Below are 21021 nucleotides of genomic sequence, written 5' to 3'. Positions count from 1 at the left end.
CCAGCCTTGCAGCTGGCGGGCAACCTGACTCTTCCTGCAGCCACCTATGGACACATTCATTATCTTTAAAAGATTGTGGACACATCACAGTAGCAGCAGCAGCACAGCCGATAACCAACTTGTATCTGGAAGCTTACTGGGCTGAGGACGCAGCCTGCCATGCCAAGTATATGCTAATGCCCTCTCCAGATGGGCCATGGAAAAGTTGACGGGGGTCGGGGAATGAGCAGACAGCAGGTGGACTCTGCACGGCTGCTCCTCAACCTCACATCTCTGTCTCATTCTAGAGTGTGGCCGGCTCACATCAGCTTCACCCCAGAGACAAAACACCCACCCTCTGCTCAGGTTCCCTCCTGAGGGGGAAGATCTGCCTCAGAACACCCCAAACTTTCTCTGCCAATTTCTTGGAAGTGGTCAAAAGAACCTGGTTGAGTGATGACTGGTAGACATTCAGGGAGATATTACCTGACAGATTCTTCATTCAAAAAAACTTTATAAATTTTTAAATCTCACTCTTTCAAAATGAGCCATAAATGGGTCAAATGATATAGAATAGTTAAAATGGATGTGATATGAATTCTTTATAATTATGGAAATGGTGCCTTCCTTATTGGTCACATGAGTCACGTAACATGTAATTCCCTGTCTTGGGTTATTAATAATGGATACACAGTTATCAAATTGTTCTAATGAACACTTCTAAAATACTTTCTGTCACTGGAAGCAAATATTTTAGTGCAGACAGATATGCTTGTAGGACTAAACTAGACTATACTATTATTGCTACTCCTTATTTAGGGTAAATGCTGTCAAAAACTGACAGAGAGCAATAAAGCTAACTACCAAAGAGTCTACATGTGCTTATATATGGGATTATACCAAGAGTGTTACTTTTACTCTCTCCAAAATAAATACTCCTTTGTGGTCTCTACACAGCTCACTCTACACAGCAGGATGTTTTGGATTGTGCTTGTGAGGAAGACTACGCAAGTGTTGGGCAAAGACTGTCAAGTCTGCCAACTTCATAGAAAAGCGAGGTTTCACAAAATTACCGCTTCATAAAATTACTTGACCTTCATCAGCTCAAGAGGCAGAAATGAGGAAAGCCAGGATCACCGCTGCAAAAGCAGCAAGGGTGTAGAACATTTCGGAAAGAGGCCCACATTGAAGAGTTTAAGACCATTTAGGGATCAAACCATCTGGTCTTGAAATCCTCAGAACCGTGCTGTGTATCTGGTGTGAACATAATGCTGGAAACAGGAGTAGCTCCAAATGCCAGAGAGAAATGCCTGAGCCAGGATTCCCTCCTGCCAGGAGAGAAAGGGGGCCTTCCAACCTCCCACCACTGCCTCTGCTTTTGATGGATATATGGAGAAAGAGCTGGGAACTGTGCCCTCCACCACCCTTGGGGAGGAAGAATCTAAAACTTGGTTTTTTTGTTTTGTTTTTACCACCAAAGCCCCATGTGAGCTACAAAAATATCACACAAGAACACCTGCTTGCTGAAACAAAGACACAAATTGCCCAGAAGTAGTGCTATCTACCTTTACCACTGGCACAGTCACTGAGACAGTAGGGAGAATTGTTTGTCTCGAACTGGAGACTTGGAGTCAGGGAGAAGAGTTTTGTCTTTTACTTCTATGCCATCTATCTGACTGACTTGTGTCCAGTCAGACCACCTCCCCGGCAGTACCACCCAGCCTGCTTCTCATAGGGTGAAACATAGGGTGTTCTGTGTTAGTATACTATGATCCCACCCAGACACAAGTTCATTCAGAATTGGATACTTTATCTACACTGGGCAAATCAGAGTCCTTCCTTCACGTCTTGAATCTGGACTTGAGAAAGTTAAGACAGTTTTGAATGGGGTGGCCAAAATTGCAAATGTGTAAACTCATGAAGTGTTGAAAACTGGCTAAGTATTTTCTTTTAAATCTAGAGGGTAGTCAGATGTTAGGGTAGAAACGTAAATTTAAGAGAAAGGCCTGATAGTGATTTGAATCCTCAGCTCCATGTGCTCTACAGGCCCTAGTCCCATTCATAAGGCAACTCTCAGTTTTGCTTAAACTCTCTGTAAAATGTAACCCAGGACACATGGATAAACTGTCAGGAAAAGAAGAGTTTCATTCCGCAGCTCTGCCAATAAGAAACATTTGACCACAAAGCATTTGTAAGAATTGCAAAGTACACAACAAGCCAGAAGATGCAACATGAACCTACAGTGACATCTCTTCATCTTTTCTCACCATGTCACACCTGGGCTGCATAGTAGGGCTTACTCAAGTCTCTTTGTCCTGGAACAAAATAAATTATATGTGAAAGGCTTTTGGAAGGATAAGAATAAACAAATCAACCTGAAGTCTATGAAGACATGGGAAGGAGTCCAACTGCTCTAAACGAAGAGGTTGGAAGATGAAGTTCAATTAGCATCCACATCACTTTGAATGCTCCCAGATCATGGATCACTAGCTGTCTCTGTCAATGAGTGTGAACTCTCTGTAGCATGGTCCATCAGCCAAGGCCCGCCATTCTTAAGATGCTCTGAGTTGTTCACATCTGCATTTGTAAGAGATTCCTGTCCATAGAGCTGGCTATGTACCTAAATACACTCTAAACTAAAACCTTTCCCAAGTTTACTTATTTTCTTTCTTTTACAACCTCTCAAGAGGGAAATAGCAACTCTCTTAGTCTTGCCAATTTAAAACCTGGTAAGTTTTAAAACCCAGTATGGAGCTAAACCTATTAGGTATATTTAATGAGGATTATATTGACATTTATTTCATACATCTAAGCTCAGTTAATACAAAATCTGGATTCAGTCTAGATCCAGAAGATTCTGGGGGGGGGGGACTTTGTTTGTTTGTTTGTTTGTTTTGTTTTTCGAGACAGGGTTTCTCTGTGTAGCCCTGGCTAACCTGGAACTCAGTCTGTAGACCAGGCTGGCCTCAAACTCAGAAATCCACCTACCTCTGCCTCCCAAGTGCTGGGGTTAAAGGCGTGTGCCACCACCACCCGGCGGGGGTTGGGGGGGATGACTTTTAATTGAATTTATGCCAGAGTCACAGTACACTTTAGAAGTGTTACATGTACATCCAAAGTCAATTTGATTGAAGTTTTTCTGGGTTTTTGCTTGTTTATTTGTTTGGAATTGGCGTTTTATTTATTTATCATGGGACTGCCTGACTTTCAGCCAAGAGATAAACAAATCAACCTGAAGTCTATGAAGACATGGGAAGGAGTCCAACTGCTCTAAACCAAGAGGTTAGAAGATGAAGCATGGATGAATATAGTTCAGTTAGCATCCCCATCACTTTGTTGTGGCTCCTGGCCACATCATGGACTCATCTTACAGAAGTAACAAGGACGGGATCAGTAAAACCTTCCTCTGTGTTGAAGTCTAGTCACTATGGCTCAAGTGACAGAAGGAGCCATGGGGTTTCCACAGGGTCTCATAGGCAGAGGAGAGAATCAGGGGCAATTACCAAAACCAAAGTGCTGGCAGAAGACAAAAGGGAGCCAAAGCTCTGGAGTGTGGACCCACAATGGCGACAGAGCCTAGACAAGCACGGCTACTGGAGACCTTTACAGAAACTCCCACCCCATCACTCAGAAGCACAAGAAGACTAGGACCCGACTAGCAAGAGAAATCCCAAGTCTTCCAGACGAAAGAGCATCCAGGAGGTTCGAGTTAGCCATGATGCCCATTCAGATTAGCTACACATCTGCCCTTACATCCATGTCTGAGATCAGAAGCCAGTTGTGCTTGCAAACATCCTCTGCAGCTCGCATCAATGGAGATTTAAGCAACAAATTCTCTTCTTGGAGACGACCTGGCTAAGCCAGTAAGAAAGGGCACCCTCTGGCTTAGGAGAGGGTCCTTCCTACACTCTTCAAAGTCTCATCTTTTTTATTAAAACAAATTATTGCTTTAAAGGGACATTCTATATTTAGAGCAGAACACTTCTAAAGACCACAAGAATAAATTAAATAAAATCTTGAAAAGGCACACACTAACATTTGATTAAGGGCTGGCAAACAGTTCAGCAGTGAAAGGCACTCACTTCACTAGCCTGAGTAACTCAGTTTGAACCCCAGAACTCTAGGAAGAAGGTGAGAACCAACTCCTCTAAGTTGTCCTCTGACCTTAATACATACATTGTGGCATGTAAATGTACATAAATATACACATACACTGGTATTAAATTACATGATCTCACTCAAGTTGGAATATTGAGATGGCTGCTTGCTTATTATATATATATGTATATATATGTAGATATATATATATATACATATATAGATATATATCTACATATATATGTAGATATATATACATATATATGTAATATATATATAGGCTAAAAATAATTGTAGTACATTTTCTATTTCCTACATTTGTGTAAAAGCTTCTTGTTATTTTAACTAAACATCTGGTCTTTGTCCCTCATGTAAAAACCCTGAATTTTCTTGAGTCTTTGGCAAAAGGCACCAGAACCCCATGCCAAGCCAGTAAAAATCACACATTCTTCCCAAGAGGGAAAAAATGTCAATAAAATGAAACATTGAAGAAAAAAAAAAGTCAAAGCTCGACTAGGAGAGCTGTGATGGTTGTATCCTAATCAGCCTTGCAAATTGTTTTAAATTTTTTAAATTCCACTACTTGGAAGATCTAATACTGGAGGTTTATTCAATATATTGCTCTTTTAAAAAAAAAATCTCCTTCCAACATGGGGGATTCAGCCCTTTATTCAGGCTCCTAGAATAAATCATGTGAATTAATTTTTATAAATATTTAATGTCTATTCTTGCATTGTACAAATTGATTCTTTAGGTTACTTCAAATAGAGTTAAATTTCGACATTTCTCACTACATGGAGAAGTAATCTTGGTCTCACATTCGCCTCAGCACCTGCCGGGGCACTGGCATCTGTCATAGAGAAAGCTGAGAAATAAATACAGTCTTGCCATCAACATATGACAAGCTCATTATAACAAGAGACTCATAGATCTTGAAGCAAAGGGAGTGCCTTTACATATTTAAGTAATAATTTTATACAGTTTGTATATGGTGCTTTTACTTGGAACAAAGACAGGTACTTTTTCCTCTTCTCTGCCATACATAACATTAAAATGAAATATAGCATAATACCACCTCCCACCATGCTCTACAAGGGCCAAAAGTTAACAGATTTGCGAATACTTTGGAAACACGAAACACAAAGTAAGAGTCTAATACCCATAAGTTCTTCTGTGTAACTCAACAATTGGATTTTGCTTAGGTAGGAAGAAATAAACACTGGAGAAAGGCAAATGGCCCAGAACGAAATGGCTAGGTTGGAGGTAAGAAACAGAGTTCCATTCTCAGGTTCCTTTGGATGTTAAAATTGGCCACCCTCTAGCAGACATTTCCCATAGCTTCAGGAAGCTTGCATCTATGAGTAAAGTAAGATGCCCCTTCAACATAAGGTTTTAGATTATGTGCGACCCATAGCACACAAACAACCTCTTATTTAAATGCTTTACTAGAAGCCCAGATAGATTAGCCCTTTTAAACTCAGGTCACTTCAATTCCTCATTAGTAGGAATTATTTGTTCTCCATTGCTTATTACTTACTAGAAAAGCATAGGCATAGAAAGATAGTAAGCAAAGAGCCTTCTTCCACTCAAGTCTGCCACCCCATAGGAGAGCCTGCAGCACTCTCAGGAAGGTGTCCTTGGGGCTGTGCTGTGCTGTGCCTTTTGTGTGAAGAGAACAGATTCCCGACAACTCAGCAAGGTCCATTGGAGCAGAGTGATCGTCTCAAGGTGTGTGATTACTGCAACAGAGCAAACCTAAGCAATTGGTGGTATAGCTCATTGGCAGAACATTTGACCAGAATAGTAAATTCACAAAGTACTTACAACCATTCTTGGCATGCAGTGAATATTTAAAAACATTGCCTACTATTGAGTACAATGCTCAAACCTAGAGACAACAACTCGTGCCATACAGTGGGATGTGGGAACAAATAGAAGGGAATAGCCAGAGCTGTCATGGGAGAGTCTGGCTCAGATGGACAGATGGATGGTAGTGAATGGACAAGTTACTGACTGTGGCTCAGCTCCAATCTACCTTTCAGTACATGGTGTGAGGCCATGGAGCCAACCCAGTCACCCTCGTTTTTTTTGAAGGAGACACATGGCGCTGAAAAGACTCTGGTTCCAGGACCACCTTCTCCTCAGTTCTCACATCCACGGCTGCCTTTGGTGCATGTGAGGGATACCATGATGGCCAGTGGAAAATTCCCAGGAGTCTCATAGATGTCCCAGTTTTCCATCTACACCTAGACTGTCTCATGATTGTGGTATGGACAAGCACTGGCCTGGAGATGGTAGCAAATTTCTCTGCCATTTATATTGTCTCCAATGTGTTCTGAGACAGTTTGCTCTCTCCTTCCATGTTCTGCATCATCCCTAGCACATGCCTTTTCCCATTTAAAATTAAGCCTCTGGGGTGGGTGAAGTGGCTCAGTAGGTAAAGGCACTTGCCACCTGAGTGATTCCTTAAGACCTGGATGGAAGGGGAGGACTAACTACAGTCAAGCTGCCCTCTGACCTCTACACATGTGCTGTGACATGAACACATACACACACAATTTAAAAAAAAAAATTAAACAGAACTTAAAAGCAAAACGTGTACCTTAATAACACAAGCTAGTAAGAAAAAATAAATAAATTTTTATGTCTGTATATCTTCTGAGAAGTCCCCAGAGTACTAAATCTATATGTACACATTCAATAATACATTTTACCAAAGGTATATCCTTTGTATATCCTGTACTGTAGTTCTCTATCTGTTAAACTTCTCGATGCTAAACAAAAACAGTCAATTTCCATTTTAATAGAGGCCAGCCTTGTTGGCCAAGTTCACACCCTGGAAAAAGTGGAAGACACCAGATAGGGTTTCCAAAATTTGATTAGTGTCTAGTCCTTTTCAAAGAATGTGGCGCTCTGAGCAGGTCACCGGTTTTAGTTGTACATATGGTACTGGCACACTATTATAATTGCATTCCAAACATGGAAACCTAACCTAGTGGAGCAGAAGGGTAGTGAATTACACAGGCTCCTCAGGATGTCACCTAGAATAACCTCTAACATGTGTGCCAATACCTTGTGCACAACTGAAACCAGTGGCCTGCTTAGAGTGCCACATTCTTTGAAAAGGACTAGACACAAACCAAATTTTGGAAACCCCATCTGGTGCCTTCCACTTTTTCCAGAGTGTGAACTTGGTCAACAAACTTGCCCCTTTCTTCATCCATTTCTCAAAAGTTTGGATCTCCTGACCACAAAAAGGGAAGTCCCATCAGCAGTTTACAAAAGAACAATTTAGAAGAGAAGTGTATTGAATCCTAAGGGAAATTAAACCCAAATAACCCAATAACAGCATTACAAAATTAACACAAGACTATGAATTGAATTAATTGCCTCCTACTGTGAGGATTCTTGGCTACTGCAGACCAAAACAAATGAAGCCCAATGAAGTCAACTGCCTTAAGAAGGGTCACAGGCAAGTGTGATATTAAAGCCGAGGAGAGTTTACCTACTGCTGCTTCTCAACTTTCTGGCTTTCTGTAGACACCTTCGGAATAGGGAAAAGTCTTTACTTCTGCCATCCCATGCCTCAGGTTACATGCATAGGTTGTAGAGAGTGCAGAACAACCACAGACATTTTTGTCAAGTCACCTCCTAGAGCCTCTGTGTGGAAGTTGATGGATCTCCATGTAAGGTCTAGTTCTCCTGGAAAGGCAGGTCAGGCGTGACCAGTAGTGGCTTCTCTGGAACAGCGGGTCTAGCGATAAGGCGGGTTTTAAGAACACCAGTCAGCTTCTCCAAAAGAGACTCGCTGTGGTATTTCAGTAAATACACATTTATTTCTATAAATTCTCTTTTAATGCCATGATGTCAGTATGCCTGTGGCAAAGTGAGATTACCTAAATAATATGGGCTCTGGGAGTCACAAACTGGGCATGTGTGTGACTAACTCATCCCCTGCTAGATTTCTTAACTTAAGGACTTTGAGCAGGAAGGTAGAATGTGGTGTCTTTATAGAAATAAAAACCTGGTGATTTATACACATTTGCCAAATTAGACCCTTAGGGCAAATAACAAGGAGGTTGCACTGCCTCCCGGAACACCTACGGAACATTTTCTCTGAAGCTCATCCTCCACATGACAGCTGACATTTTACTCTTGGAGCTTTGTAATAACCGAACAACATTTTACAAAAAACAATTAATTCGTGGCATTTTATTGGGGTACTATGTGACTTACTATTTTTAAACATTCTTAATTTTGTTTGACATTTTGAAAAGACTATGCCTAACCCTTGTATCTGAATTTTTTAAAATCCAGCTAGCGTGTATAGAATATTTTCTTTCCTTTTTAAGCTCCCCTCAAAAACTAACAAAAGCACCAAAAAACAAAAGATTTCTTGTTTAAGCTCTGAGAAATAAAACATCCTGTTTGTTTGGAATCTTAATGACTGTTGTCCCAATCTTACCTAATTAGGAGAGCCTTCATAATGAGGAAAATTCCTTTCAAAGTCAATGGATTTGCAAACACAAACATTGCTGTCTCCCCAGAATGAATTAAGCACATTCCTCGTGTGCATATTTTAGTTACACACTCTAATTAATATTCCTACTTACAATATGTGGGATTTATCTATTACAGTATAAAAACTGTTCCACAAGTTCTCTTCTCATAGACTCATAGACACCAGGCTGAACATATTAACCTAATTCAGATTTAGACAAAATGGAAATTATTTCATCAAAACGATTCATTTTATTGACTTTAGCAACTTCAAGCTTCTTAACATCAAACATCTTTTGTACAGATGAATTAATGATGCCTCATTTTCACAGCAAAGAAGGTTATGGAAAATATTCTCAGGTAAGTTTTAAAATCTACCTATTACAACTAATATTCTATATGTACACACACTAATATAACTGACATTCTAAATCCACACACTAACATAACTGACATTCTATACGTACACACTAACAACTGACATTCTATATGCACACACTAATATAACTGACATTCTATACATACACATGCTAATTCAACTGACATCCAATACACATGCTCATGTGTGCACATATACTATTTATCTTGAATCTAATGCTTTTGTAAAGAGTAAGTAATAAGCAAGTTTATGCTTTGCTTTATTTCAGATTTTGGTTTTCTGCCATAGTTTAGCTTTTCTGTGACAACATATGATGTTGCCATAAACAAAATTTAGCACAACGGCAATCAGCCTGATGTCTCAATGACAAGTGCACCCCACTCAGTGTGTAGTATTTAGCAGGTGAAAGGTGAGTGGTACATATCAATTGAGTGCATGCCTGCAATGAAGACACATAGAAGTAACATCTGGATGCACTTCCGCTGGAAGCTTGCATGACAAATATGGTATTTGTATTTTCTTTTTAGCAGATACAAGCTGGTAAAGATTGAGCTATCTTTAAATCCTGGGAAAATGTTCCTCCCTACCTCAGGGAAGTACAGGCAACTTCAAGCTATATTTATTCTTAGTGTGATATGTTTGGAAATTTTCTGGTTAGTACGTATCAGTCAGATTATAATCAGAAAAGAATTATTTAATTTTTTTTTTTTTGCATGTGGTCCAGTGTTTAGGGTAGAACCAAATCTAAGTAACTATTCACTGCACTTTATGTGGCTCCTATAAAGTCAGATTGTTGGACTTTGGCTTTTCACTAAAAGTATAATTTGTAGTCTAATTAAAGTGCAACTGGTTTTTTGAAATGTGTTTTTAGAGTGAAACTCTAAATACAAGGGAGTAAAGAAAGAAACTCGATGGGACTGCCTAGGGCCATACCCAGACCAGGCCAGATCCAGCTCTGTGGGTCTTTAAAGGGGTGAGGTGAAACACAAATGCGTAGGGGAATGGAAGTTTTCTCTAAAGTCATAATATAAGCATATAAAAATACTCCATAAACAATATGAATCAAAAACCTGAAAGAGAATAACTGTAATAAAATAAACTTTTGCCTTATTTCAATACTTCATTATATTCCTGCTGCTTAAACATACTGCTGCACTCACTATATATATTTTTTATTAATATTTTATAGTTGTCTTATAATAGTCAAGGGACAGGGAAACTAGATTGCTTTAAGAAGCTTAATACAGATTATTTATTTAAAAATTCTGCATATAGAAACACAAACTTTGTTTATAGCTAGAGCAAGTCTGCAGATTAAAGTCTGGATTTAAGTTAATTTAGAGTTTAAATCTACGGCTTGTAATAATAATAAATTATTTTAATTCTTGTTTCTATTTATAGCTGAGAGGAATCCCAAAAGGGGAAAAGGAAAGAAGTGTCAGTTTTCAAGAACTAAAAGACTCGGGGGCAAAGAATGTTATTAAGATAAGTCCAGCCCCTGCCAACAAAGTACCTCACTCAGCAGCCAACCTGCCCCTGAGATTCGGGAGGGCCATCGAAGAGAGAAGCCCTGCAGCACGGGCCAGCATGGAGGCAGGGACCATGCGCCATTTCCCCAGTCTGCCCCAAAGGTTTGGGAGAACAACAGCCAGAAGCATCCCCAAGATACCAGCTGGTTTGCCACAGAAATCCCTGCACTCACTGGTCTCCAGTGAGTTGCTCTATGCTATGACCTGCCAGCATGAAGAAATTCAGAGCCCTGGTCAGAAGCAACTGAGGTAAGTAGGGGAAAGCTGGGCAGCTGCACGGGCAGGGAATCAAAAATGTGTATCCCGCACTGTCAGAGTGGATGGCTAAGAAAGCCAGCTTCTCAGAAGGACAAAAACAACACCCTAAGTAAATAAACCCTGTACATTCAGAGCTCTTCAAGGATGGGTGCAATAAGGCCAAGTCACATGCGACCATACACTAAGTCCATACAATGACAAGATTGCAGATTTAAGCTATGACATATTATAACATTCAGTGTCTCATCTCTCTAAAATAAAAGTCCCATGTGAGAGAATTGTTCCCCAGTTTAGACGACACAACCATCAGATGGCAAATATAGGGATTTTCCACCCAAGAATACTTTTGGGGTTGTGAGGAAGATGGAATGTGGGCCTCATACATGCCAGGTAGGTAGATGCTCTACCCCTGTCAAGCTGTATTTCGCTCCTGCCCAAGTTTTAAATGAAAGTCTTCTGTGTCTCCTTTCATATATAAATCCTTCTACATTCTTTGTATTAACTAAAAAATATTTATTATCCAGTACCTATAAATCATAGTATCAGCTGCTACAAAAGACTAGAAGATGCTATTTCTAATAAAGACCATATATGAAGAAATGTAGAATTCCTGACTTTGGTTAGGGGCTGAAGGACGTAAGGTTGCAGAGTCTGTGACAGAATCAGAGAAGCTGTCTCAGAATACACCTGGCTTACTGTTTCCAAGAACTTGTGACCATCTGACTTATACAGTTAGGCTCTGTTCCCTTTAGTAGACCTTCATGTCTGTGAGCCCCTTTATTTTATCTACTGCCCTGCTCTTAAGGCCTAGGCCTATGACTGCCCCATAGTAAGTCCTGAGTATTTGAGAGAATGAATGAATGTCATAAGATCCTATGGAGGCAGGTGTATCCATGGGAGGGAACCCAGAGATATTTCCTCCAGAGGGTGGCTGGTCTCTGAACATTTAGAGACCATGGGAAGGAGACAGGTCATTTCCAGACTAAAGGCTGAGGATGAGCAAAGGCCCTGAAGAAGGCAAGCCATGGGGAGGGGAAGGTCCTCTGCAGGAGCAGGAACAAGTGAAGAGATCGGGAAAGGGCAGAGGGCAGAGAATGAACAAAATGCAGACAAATGGGGTCCAGACCCAGCTTGGGGCCTCAGTCATTAGGAGATGGAGAGTTGCTGTGGTTTTTTTGCTGAGGCTCTGGGGTATATAAAGTATGATATGGGGTAGATTTGCACAACTAAGTCAATGGTAAGCTTCCATAACTCATTCAGAACCCACCAGAACATTTCAACTGCAACCCAACTCAGCTAAAGTATAACTAAGCAATTACAAGGATGATTTTTTTATTTCTTTATACTTAATTTTATTTTGAGATATTATCTCACAATGTAGCTCTGACTGTCTTGGAACTGTCTATGTAAACCAGCCTTGGCTCGAACTCACAGAGATCCACCTGCCTGTGTCTTCCGACTGCTGAGTGAAGGGTGTGTGGTACATTTGCACCCTGGATGGTCTGTATCTTGGTGTCCTTTTGCTTGCAAGTCCTCTGACTGATGAGAACGCTGTCCTGTTACATTTAAGGAGACGAGCATTCACGGAAACAGATGATGCAGAAAGGAAACCTCCAGTCCGACCTCAAGAGGCTACGAAGCTGTGACCTGTAGTCTGAGCAGCTCTGTGGTGCTGACAAGGAGGAGCATCAGTGAGAGCCATTAGTCCTGTCAGGATAGGTTATGTTGATGGTTGTTAAACAGAATCAAGGATGTTTGCAATGTAAATGGGAAGTAACTTTTGTCAGAATAAAACAGTCTTGTAAATAAAGAAGACTCTGGTTAATGAGAGGGAGGGAAGGAGAGAGGGAAGGATGGAGGGAGGGAGGGGAAAGAAGGGAGGTAGGAGAGAAGGAGGGAGGGAAGGAAGGAAGGAGGAACAGAGGGAGGGATAGAGAAGGAAGGAGAAGAGAGACTGAAGCTACAAGACAACACATCATAAAATGTGTATCCCTTCCTCCTTCCTCCTTCCTCCTTCCTAGTTCTGGCGAGGCCACCTGAGCCTGGCACTTACTCCCCAGTGCCCAGCTCCACCTACAGCTGTTGAGATTACAGGGAGAGAATTGGGGGGGGGGTCCTATATTTATGTGATAAAGAAAAACCTCCCAAAGGTGCAGAAATGCAGTCAGCCTAGGCCAGCTCCTACTGTCCCATGAAGTTATGAAGCCTGGGCAGGACCCACCTGGGCAGAGCAACGGCCCAGCTCCTTGTGTCCTTTCTGCATCCCGCCTCCTTGTAGCATAATGCCCTCAGGTCCTCAGTGCCCCATTAGATAGCCTTGTGCCTTTTGACACCAACCCTGGGTTACGTTTCCAGCAGCATGGATGAGAGAATGTTGGGTCTGTCTTCACTGCTCTCGCCATGGAGAAAGTCCTATTGTAAAAAGAAGAAGAGGAAAAAAAGGAGAAAAAAAATCACAAAAAAAGTTTGTATAAAAACACATCTCTGTACTAAGTGGAGATTCTTCCTGAGTGTCTCTGTCTGTCTGTGTCTGTCTGTCTCTCAGTGACACACACACACATGCACACACACACACACACACACACACACATATACCACACAACCATATATAGTTATGATTGTTTTAAAAATTAGATAGAAGGGGGGCTGGGGAGATGGCTCAGCAGTTAAGAGCACTGACTGCTCTTCCAAAGGTTCTGAGTTCAAATCCCAGCAACCACATGGTGGCTCACAACTATCCGTAATGAGATCTGACGTCCTCTTCTGGAGTGTCAAAAGACAGGTACAGTGTATTCACATAAAATAAATAAATAAATCTAAAAAAGAAAATTAGATAGAAGGCTGACCTAACAGATAACAAGGTAAAGGTTAATTTGACATGTAAGTGGACCAAGGTGATATAGTCCCTGATGAACATGTTTTAAAATTATTTCTATTCCCCAGGTCACTTTAAGTGATTTTGTGACAGACTAGAACTTAAAGCCAGACACTTCTCTGTGTAATTGTACACGACAAAGGAAGCTCCAAGGTCATAGAGTGACGAAAAAGAGACCACTGCGAGCTGATGCATTTAATGCCTCTTGTGTCCATATTCAAAAACTCACCTCCATATATTCCTCTGCTCCTCTTTTAAAACTTTAAGGCTTTGATTTGATGGAAAACCATCTGGCCACTCCTCAACTAACAATTTATAAATGCAGCAGAACCAAACCAAAATGCATAGTGATCCGACCTTAGTCCTAAGAATATGAAGCCCTTCATCAGCTGTAACAGGCTTACTGAACAGCTTCAGCTCCACAGGGGACCCACAGGAAATGATTTTCTTCCCCCCAGCCCCCATCAGCCTCCGCTGGGCCTTGTGACTCTCCCACTCCTGCTGGGCAGAGATTCATTAACAATACCCTGGACAGACTCCATAACTTCTTTGGTCACTTCTTGATATTAAAAAACTCTGTCAAGTCCGGGCGAAGACACCATCCTCATATCGAAGGCAAATTGTTCCGTCCCTCACCACTGGCTGTCCGGTGGGCATGGATGATCCACAGTGGGAATAGACAGTCTGGCTCTTTCCTTGGCCTGCAAACCCCAGTGGTGGCTTGGTGGGGGAGGAAACTGGCTAGAAATCAAGAAAACAGTCTGTCCCCTTCTCCAGAGTGTCCAGGTGGGCACATCATAAAATGTGTGTCCCTTCCTCCCTACACCCCCCCATCAGCAAGGGTGATGGGAATTCAGGGTACGAGATGCTCATACAGTCTGTATGAGGTTGCCATTTCTCACAGTGAATTAGTCAGGAAGCCGGATAGGCTTTCACACTGCCTGGGTCATTGCCCTGGGGGTTTACATGTTGCTCATTTCCATACTGCTTCTCACATGTCCTTTCTGTACCCTCCTATTGCCTGAAAGGAAGGCTCGGCCACCTTTCCAGTAACCACTTGGGGCCTAAATAAGACAGGATACACTCACTGGTCACATAAGTCATGCGAAAACAGGAAAGGCTACCATAGAGCTTAGGTGTCCCAAGGAACTACCTGAAGTCTTGTAAGCCCCTGATACACACACCAGTACTCCGAGAGCATTGATGCTGAAGAGACCAAAGTCTCCCGTTCTCTCTGCTACACAGCAGCCTGTGGAATCTGCTAGAGCCAGAACCATCTGAGAACTTCACCTTTTAATCCCTTGCAGTTGTGCCATCAATTCACTTCATAAGTGTTCTCTTTGCTTGATTTTGGACTTGGGACAAGGGACTGAGATCCATGTTTTACAAACTAAAGCAGACCTGGCCTTCAGGTTCTCCCAGCACCCTCAGTCCCTTGTCCCAGGGTCTGAAACCAAACACTCTTTACCTCACCTTTCCTGTTGTTTAACTTCCGCTCTGGGATAGATATATAGTCTCAGGATGGCTTTACTTTCCTTTGTCCATCTGTAGTACAACCAATTTAAACTTATCCCTGACTAGCTTACAAATCGGACTATGGTTACTTTATTTGGCTTTGACAATTACTGGGGGTGGGGGGTCACCCCTAATCTACTTTTCTAACTGCTGACCTGGTTACCTTGCCAGCAGTGTACCCCCAAATACTTGTTGTTTCTCCTGGTCATGTGCTCATGGTCCATCTCCCCTCGAGGTGGCTTCCTCCTCTCCCCTCGTTCTTCCTCTGTTCTTCCTCTTTTCCCTCCTGTTCTCTCCCCTCTCTCTACTCCACCCCCAACCGGGTAACTCAAAATCCACCTACCTCTAATCCCTCCAGTAATTAGCTGTAGCCAATTTTATTTAACCAATCATTTTAAACTAAGGAGCAAAGTTTGCATGACAAAACTTTGCAACTAGGGAAATTTGCTCATAGGCCTAGACCTCAGGATACAGCACTACAGCATTATAATCCATAGCAACAGACTAAATCTAAACATGTATCACCCCTCTCAGTTAGATCGTAGGCAAGGTCTCATTGGATTCATTGAGTTCTTCCCACTTACCATCTTCTCGTACACCCCCCACCTCAATGCTGTCATCTTCCCAGGGGCCTCATCAGCATGGGGAAAATTACAGCCAGCATCATGCTCTTGAATCTCCAAGACTGTGACTTAAACCATCCCCTTTTTAAAATAAGGAACCCAGCTGGAGGTGTTTTGTTACAGCAATCCAGTGAGACCTACCCCTTCTGAAGGTCATGACCACTAATACCTCCTACAACACTCCAAAACTAGTGCCAAACATCCAGCCCATGAACAGGCTTAAACTACCCAGACTATAGCACTTGGCTTCCAGAGCAATGGCAGGCCCACTGCCAGGTCTCTCATCTGAGGCCTTTGTTGCTTACCCCAGAGTGGCTTCCCAAACCTGTGACCCGTGACAGGGTCACAGGCCTGATGCTAAAGGTTAGAGATGACTTAAATGTGATCCTCAAGGGCTCCTGTGTTGGAGGTTTGGTCCCCATTGTGACAGTATGGAGATGTAAGACTAGGAGGACGTTCATAGGTCACGGGGAGTACCGCACACAAAGGGCACTAAAGAAGTATTAATAGGACTCTGGGTGAGTTTGCATGACCTTAGGTCACACAGACCCAAGACTTGTGATTGCCTCTTTAGCTTTCTGTCTTACATCACTCACTCCTGCTCAGAAAAGCTCCCAACATTGTATGTGATTGTGGTTAGGATATGAATGTGCCCCCCAAACTCGTGCTTGAGCAGTGATTGAGTCATGGGGGTACTACCCTCATCAGTGAATTAATTTTGTGTCAACTTGACATAAGGTAGAGTTATCTGAAAGGAGGGAACCATAATTAAGAAAATGCCTTCATAAGACCGGCTCTGTTTAGTATTATAGTTTGTTCTGATTCCTTCAAACTTGACAATTCATCTATGTAAATTTTTTTTTATTTTGTGGTACTGGAAAATACAGTCTTCCACTTCACTACATCAAGAAAGAGGATAGAGAGAACATACAGGAATCTTTTCCTGTCCGTGGCTGAAAGCTTACCAGATGCTATCAAGTTTGCTCCTTAAAAACCATCAGATCTTTGTCTTTCATTATTGTTGCTACTTTTTATTTATTTATTTTATGTGTATATGTGCTTTGCCTACATGTATGTCTGGGTACCACTGACGGAGGCCATAGAGGGCATCAGGTCCCTCAGAGATGGAGTTACTGTTTTGAGCCACCATGCAAGTGCTGAGACTTCAACCTAGCTTCCAGAAGAATAGCAAAGGCTATTAACCACTGAGCCATCTCTCCAGCCCTCCTCTGTGCTTTCTAAATAAAAAATACATCATATTAATTAACTTGATTTAATACTTTCAACCTTATTTTAAAAAATAACAGCACATCATTGTACCCCATAAATATACTCAACTATAAATTTTTCTGTGTATAATAAAAAAGAGACTCAAAAATTGGAAAAATGTGCATATGCACACACAAAGCCTTGGTCCTGTTGTAACCATATTTCAATTGGCATTCAGAGTCCATAGGCCCATTCATTTCCTACCCCCTACACCACCATGCCGGGTGGGGCCTGCCTTTGAGACCATGGTAGGTGAGCTAGGAATTTTTGTCCAGCCTTCGTGCTCTCTGGCAGCCTAGCTTGGATTCCACTGGCAGGGATGAGACTCCAGATGATAGGCAGGGCAGAAGACAATTCTTAGGCTGGAGGCTAGCTCTCTGCCTGCAACCCTAGTGTCCCCCATCATACCTTTCCAGCTGTCCTGGGCAGAGTCCTGGAGCATGGATTCTCACTACATACACACCCATTTCTCCTCTGGGGGCCCCTAAGCAGGAAGGACCTAAATCCCTGTCTTATGAAGCACACATGTATCTATGCCCAGTTCACCCTTCCTGCTTAGGATTTCAAGCCAACTCTGCCCTGTCTCTCTTGCCTGTAGCATTTGGGAGCCTTTGTTCCAATAAAACCACACAAGGGACATTTCCTCAACTAAGGAAAGCCCCTCACCTTGGGTAGAGGGAATTGATAACAAGCTAAAAACTTTGTTCAAAGAACTTATGTAACAAACCCAAATGTTCTCCTTTTATGTCTCCCAGTGAGGAGGGATCCAGACTCAGTATAACTAACTTCCAACCATGTCCTACAGTTACTGACCTGTGTTGGGAATTTTACAACTACTAGACTTTGGTTTTGACTTACAGCACAGAGGGAGTGCTCCTAAAGGAGCACTGAGAGCTGCCAGGGGAAAGTTTATTCTGAAGCATCAGCCAGACTGGAGGTTTTTCTGAAGAGTTCAGAATTGTTGGGAAAATTCAATTAGAGATTTTGATTTTTTTTTTTGGATTATTTAAGCATATGTGCTTCCTGCTGCCTGTGGAGGTCAGAATAACCCAGACCTTTTGCAAGAACAAGTGCTCATAACTGCTAAGCCATCTGTCCAGGCCCATCAGAAGAGATTTTGATGTCAAAAAGTTTAAGAATCACAGCAACAGAATTATTCTAGTATAATTTTAAGTGAGCATCTATTGCAATTAATAGATGGTTGATGTTTCTCACTGATCCCAAACAATATCTTTCTACAGCAGAAAAAAATATAGAAAAAGAGATATACACACAAACACACAAACACACATGCACACGCACACACACAGAGAAAGAGACAGAGAGACAGAGACAGAGAGACAAAGAGAGACAGAGAGACAAAGAGAGAGGGACAGAGAGAGAGACAGAGAGAGAAAGAGAGAGACAGAGAGAGACAGAGAACTCTCTCCCGGCACTTTCCTTCCCTATAACCTACCTGGATTGATGCCACCCTACATCCCAGCAGGCCTGCGAGGGGGGACAGAGGACAGAGGCTTCAGGAAAAGCTGAGGATTGGACTGCTCTAATACAGTGATGATTTTCATGGAAGAGACTGCCACTTGGTCTCGGTACCACGTGTCATACATCATGCTCTGACAATGACCTTGAAAAATGCAAAAAAAAAAAAAAAAAGAAAAAGTGTCCTGACTCTGAGGTAATTTCTTATGAGAAAAATGAAAGGTCGGGGCTCACCTAACTGTGACCAAAGAAATGAAATAGGCCAGAGGTAAGTGCGCAGGTTTCATGTACCCCATTCCCTTTTTTCCTTCTTAAAGATCTTCCTGGGCCATGGCATAGTTCCTCTCCTTTAGAAGTTAGGAAATTATCACACTGCATAATGAATGAACCAAACCTCATGCTATTTTCTGTATCTGTGTCTACGTCAATTTCTTCATCAGGAAAGCCTGCTTTCTACCTATCAAAATCCCTGGTCAAATCTGGATACAGATACATGTGACAGAAAACCTAAATAACATTGTTCCAACCGAGAAAGGCTTCTTTCTTCTTACATAAAAATGAGGGTGGGTGGGGCAGTCCTGAGCTGGTGTGAAAATTCAGTCAACAGCCAATCGTTATCCAGTCTTCTGCCATCTTTCCCTTTTCTGGGTCTTAGCAAGCTACCAGGTCTCTTTCTGGGAGCAGAAACAGAGGCAAGGCAAAGGAATCCTCCATTTGAAAAAAATAAAACAAAACAAACTACTCTTCAAACCCTGGCCAGTGATTTCCTCTTTTTTCCATGCGAATGGCCACCCACCATTGTTCATCCGCAAACAGGACAAGGAGGTAATGCTTCTTTCCACTCCTGGGATGTGGCCCGGACCACTGTCACTGTGGAAGAAAAAGGCAATTGGATGGGCAACCTCTCCAAGCTCACTTCCTTGGTATATAAAATACAGATTGCCTTTTAACTGTTCACTAGACAACAGCAAGCCACTGAGTTGGGGTTGGGGACTGTTGGCTCATTGCCCATTGTTTGGCAGTGCACATAGTTTCTATCTATAGTTTTACCTGTTATGTGCCAATGGAATCATGTCTCTTGACACTACCAAATGTTGCCTCGAGGTCCAAATAATTCCTGATTAGGAGCCACGTAATTCAATTATCTCTTCCTAATTGTTGCTGTTTTAACATTTGCTACTATTTTGTTACACTGATTTCTATACATGAGAATGGGGCTTAGAAGAGACAGGAGCCAACAAAGCAGTTGAACTGGCATTAATCTGTCTTAAAGGTAACACTCTCCTCAATCCATTGCCCTGTCCACCAGCAATGGCATGCGCTCCAGCTTCTAACATCCAGCTCTGTAACATATCGAGCACGCAGGAAACACTGGCTGAATTAAGCACCCATGATAAAAAATACAGGATCCCAAGATTAAACCCTTAGTGTTTTCAACTACCACACACAGATATGGAAGGGAGGAAGGGAAGGGAGAGGGGAAGGAAGAGAAGCAGGGGAGCAGGAGGGGGAAGAGAGGAGGAGATAGACAGAATATAGATTCTGGGAAAGCATTACTTCATCTCTTCCCTGAGGTATAACTGTAGAAGAGGAAAGGGTACCCACCTCATCAGGAAGGAGAGGTAAGGGGTACAGGGTTGCAGAAGCAGGAGGGGACCATTGTTGTCTTGGATCATCGAGGAGCACCTAATACTTTTTCTTCTCCAGCAGTCAAAGTGTTTTGGGGTGCACGTCTGTCTGTACACACATGCGAGCACGCACTCACACACGCACACACATACACACACACACACACACACATGCACTTGCACATATGCAATGTGTAAGTGTGAATACATGTGTGCATGTGTGTATGTGCATAAGCGTGTAAAGGCCTCAGGTGCTTGTTGTTCTAAAGGCAGGGCCTGCTGCTGAGGCCTGGGTCTCTTTCTCTCCCTGGTGCTGACCTGTTGCTGCACAGCACGCTAGTTTAAAAAGGAGGCAATGTATAAATGAGTTATTTTATTGTAGGAAGGAGAAAATATGCTGGTCAAGTAGAGAGAAAGAAATGAGAGGAAGGAGAGAGAGAGAAAGGAGAGGAAGAAAGCAAGAGAGGAACAAAGAGCAAGAGGAGAGAGAGAGCAAGAGAGGGAGAGAAAGGGGAAGAGTAGGAGAGAGAGGAGGGGGCAAACCGCCCCTTTTATTTTGTGGGGCGTGGCATGCCTGGCTTGTGGTCAGATGACTGGGGTAGGGTCCAGCTAGAATGCTGGGAGCTTGGGACATTGTCTGCCTGATAGAGCACACATCTCCTACAGGGGCACCTGTGAGGGGTTGTGACTGAAACAGGAACCAAAGACTCAGGAATTATGGCCAAGCTTCTTCTGCCCTCTGCCCACAGGGGTCCAGGGCTCAAAGCCAAATACTCCACTGACCTTAAGTTACCTGAGCAGACCACTGCCCCACACTGCCCCACAGGTGCTGAGGGGTTTGTTTGTTTATTTTTCCTTTTCTTTCTTTCTCATTTTTTAAAAAGAAATT

At 42.3% G+C, this 21021-nt stretch overlaps 1 protein-coding gene and 1 long non-coding RNA gene across 2 annotated transcripts; one reads left to right on the top strand and one right to left on the bottom strand.

The window, feature by feature from the left end:
* The first annotated feature begins 8747 nt into the window (after window positions 1-8747).
* On the top strand, window positions 8748-12548 carry Npvf (neuropeptide VF precursor). Its single transcript, XM_031381889.1, has 3 exons — window positions 8748-8937; window positions 10358-10734; window positions 12314-12548. The coding sequence occupies exons 1-3, from the start codon at window positions 8800-8802 to the stop codon at window positions 12387-12389; spliced, it is 591 nt and encodes a 196-aa protein (XP_031237749.1). The 5' UTR covers window positions 8748-8799; the 3' UTR covers window positions 12390-12548.
* Window positions 12228-18571, bottom strand: LOC116098900. The gene is made up of 3 exons (XR_004121987.1): window positions 18482-18571; window positions 12965-13155; window positions 12228-12415 (listed from the first exon to the last, which is right to left on the bottom strand). It is a non-coding gene; the product is annotated as an uncharacterized LOC116098900 (long non-coding RNA).
* Window positions 18572-21021: the final 2450 nt, after the last annotated feature.

Source organism: Mastomys coucha, unplaced genomic scaffold (genome assembly GCF_008632895.1).
Source record: "Mastomys coucha isolate ucsf_1 unplaced genomic scaffold, UCSF_Mcou_1 pScaffold20, whole genome shotgun sequence".
Classification (NCBI taxonomy): domain Eukaryota; kingdom Metazoa; phylum Chordata; class Mammalia; order Rodentia; family Muridae; genus Mastomys; species Mastomys coucha.
This window is presented reverse-complemented; position numbering and strand designations above follow the sequence as displayed.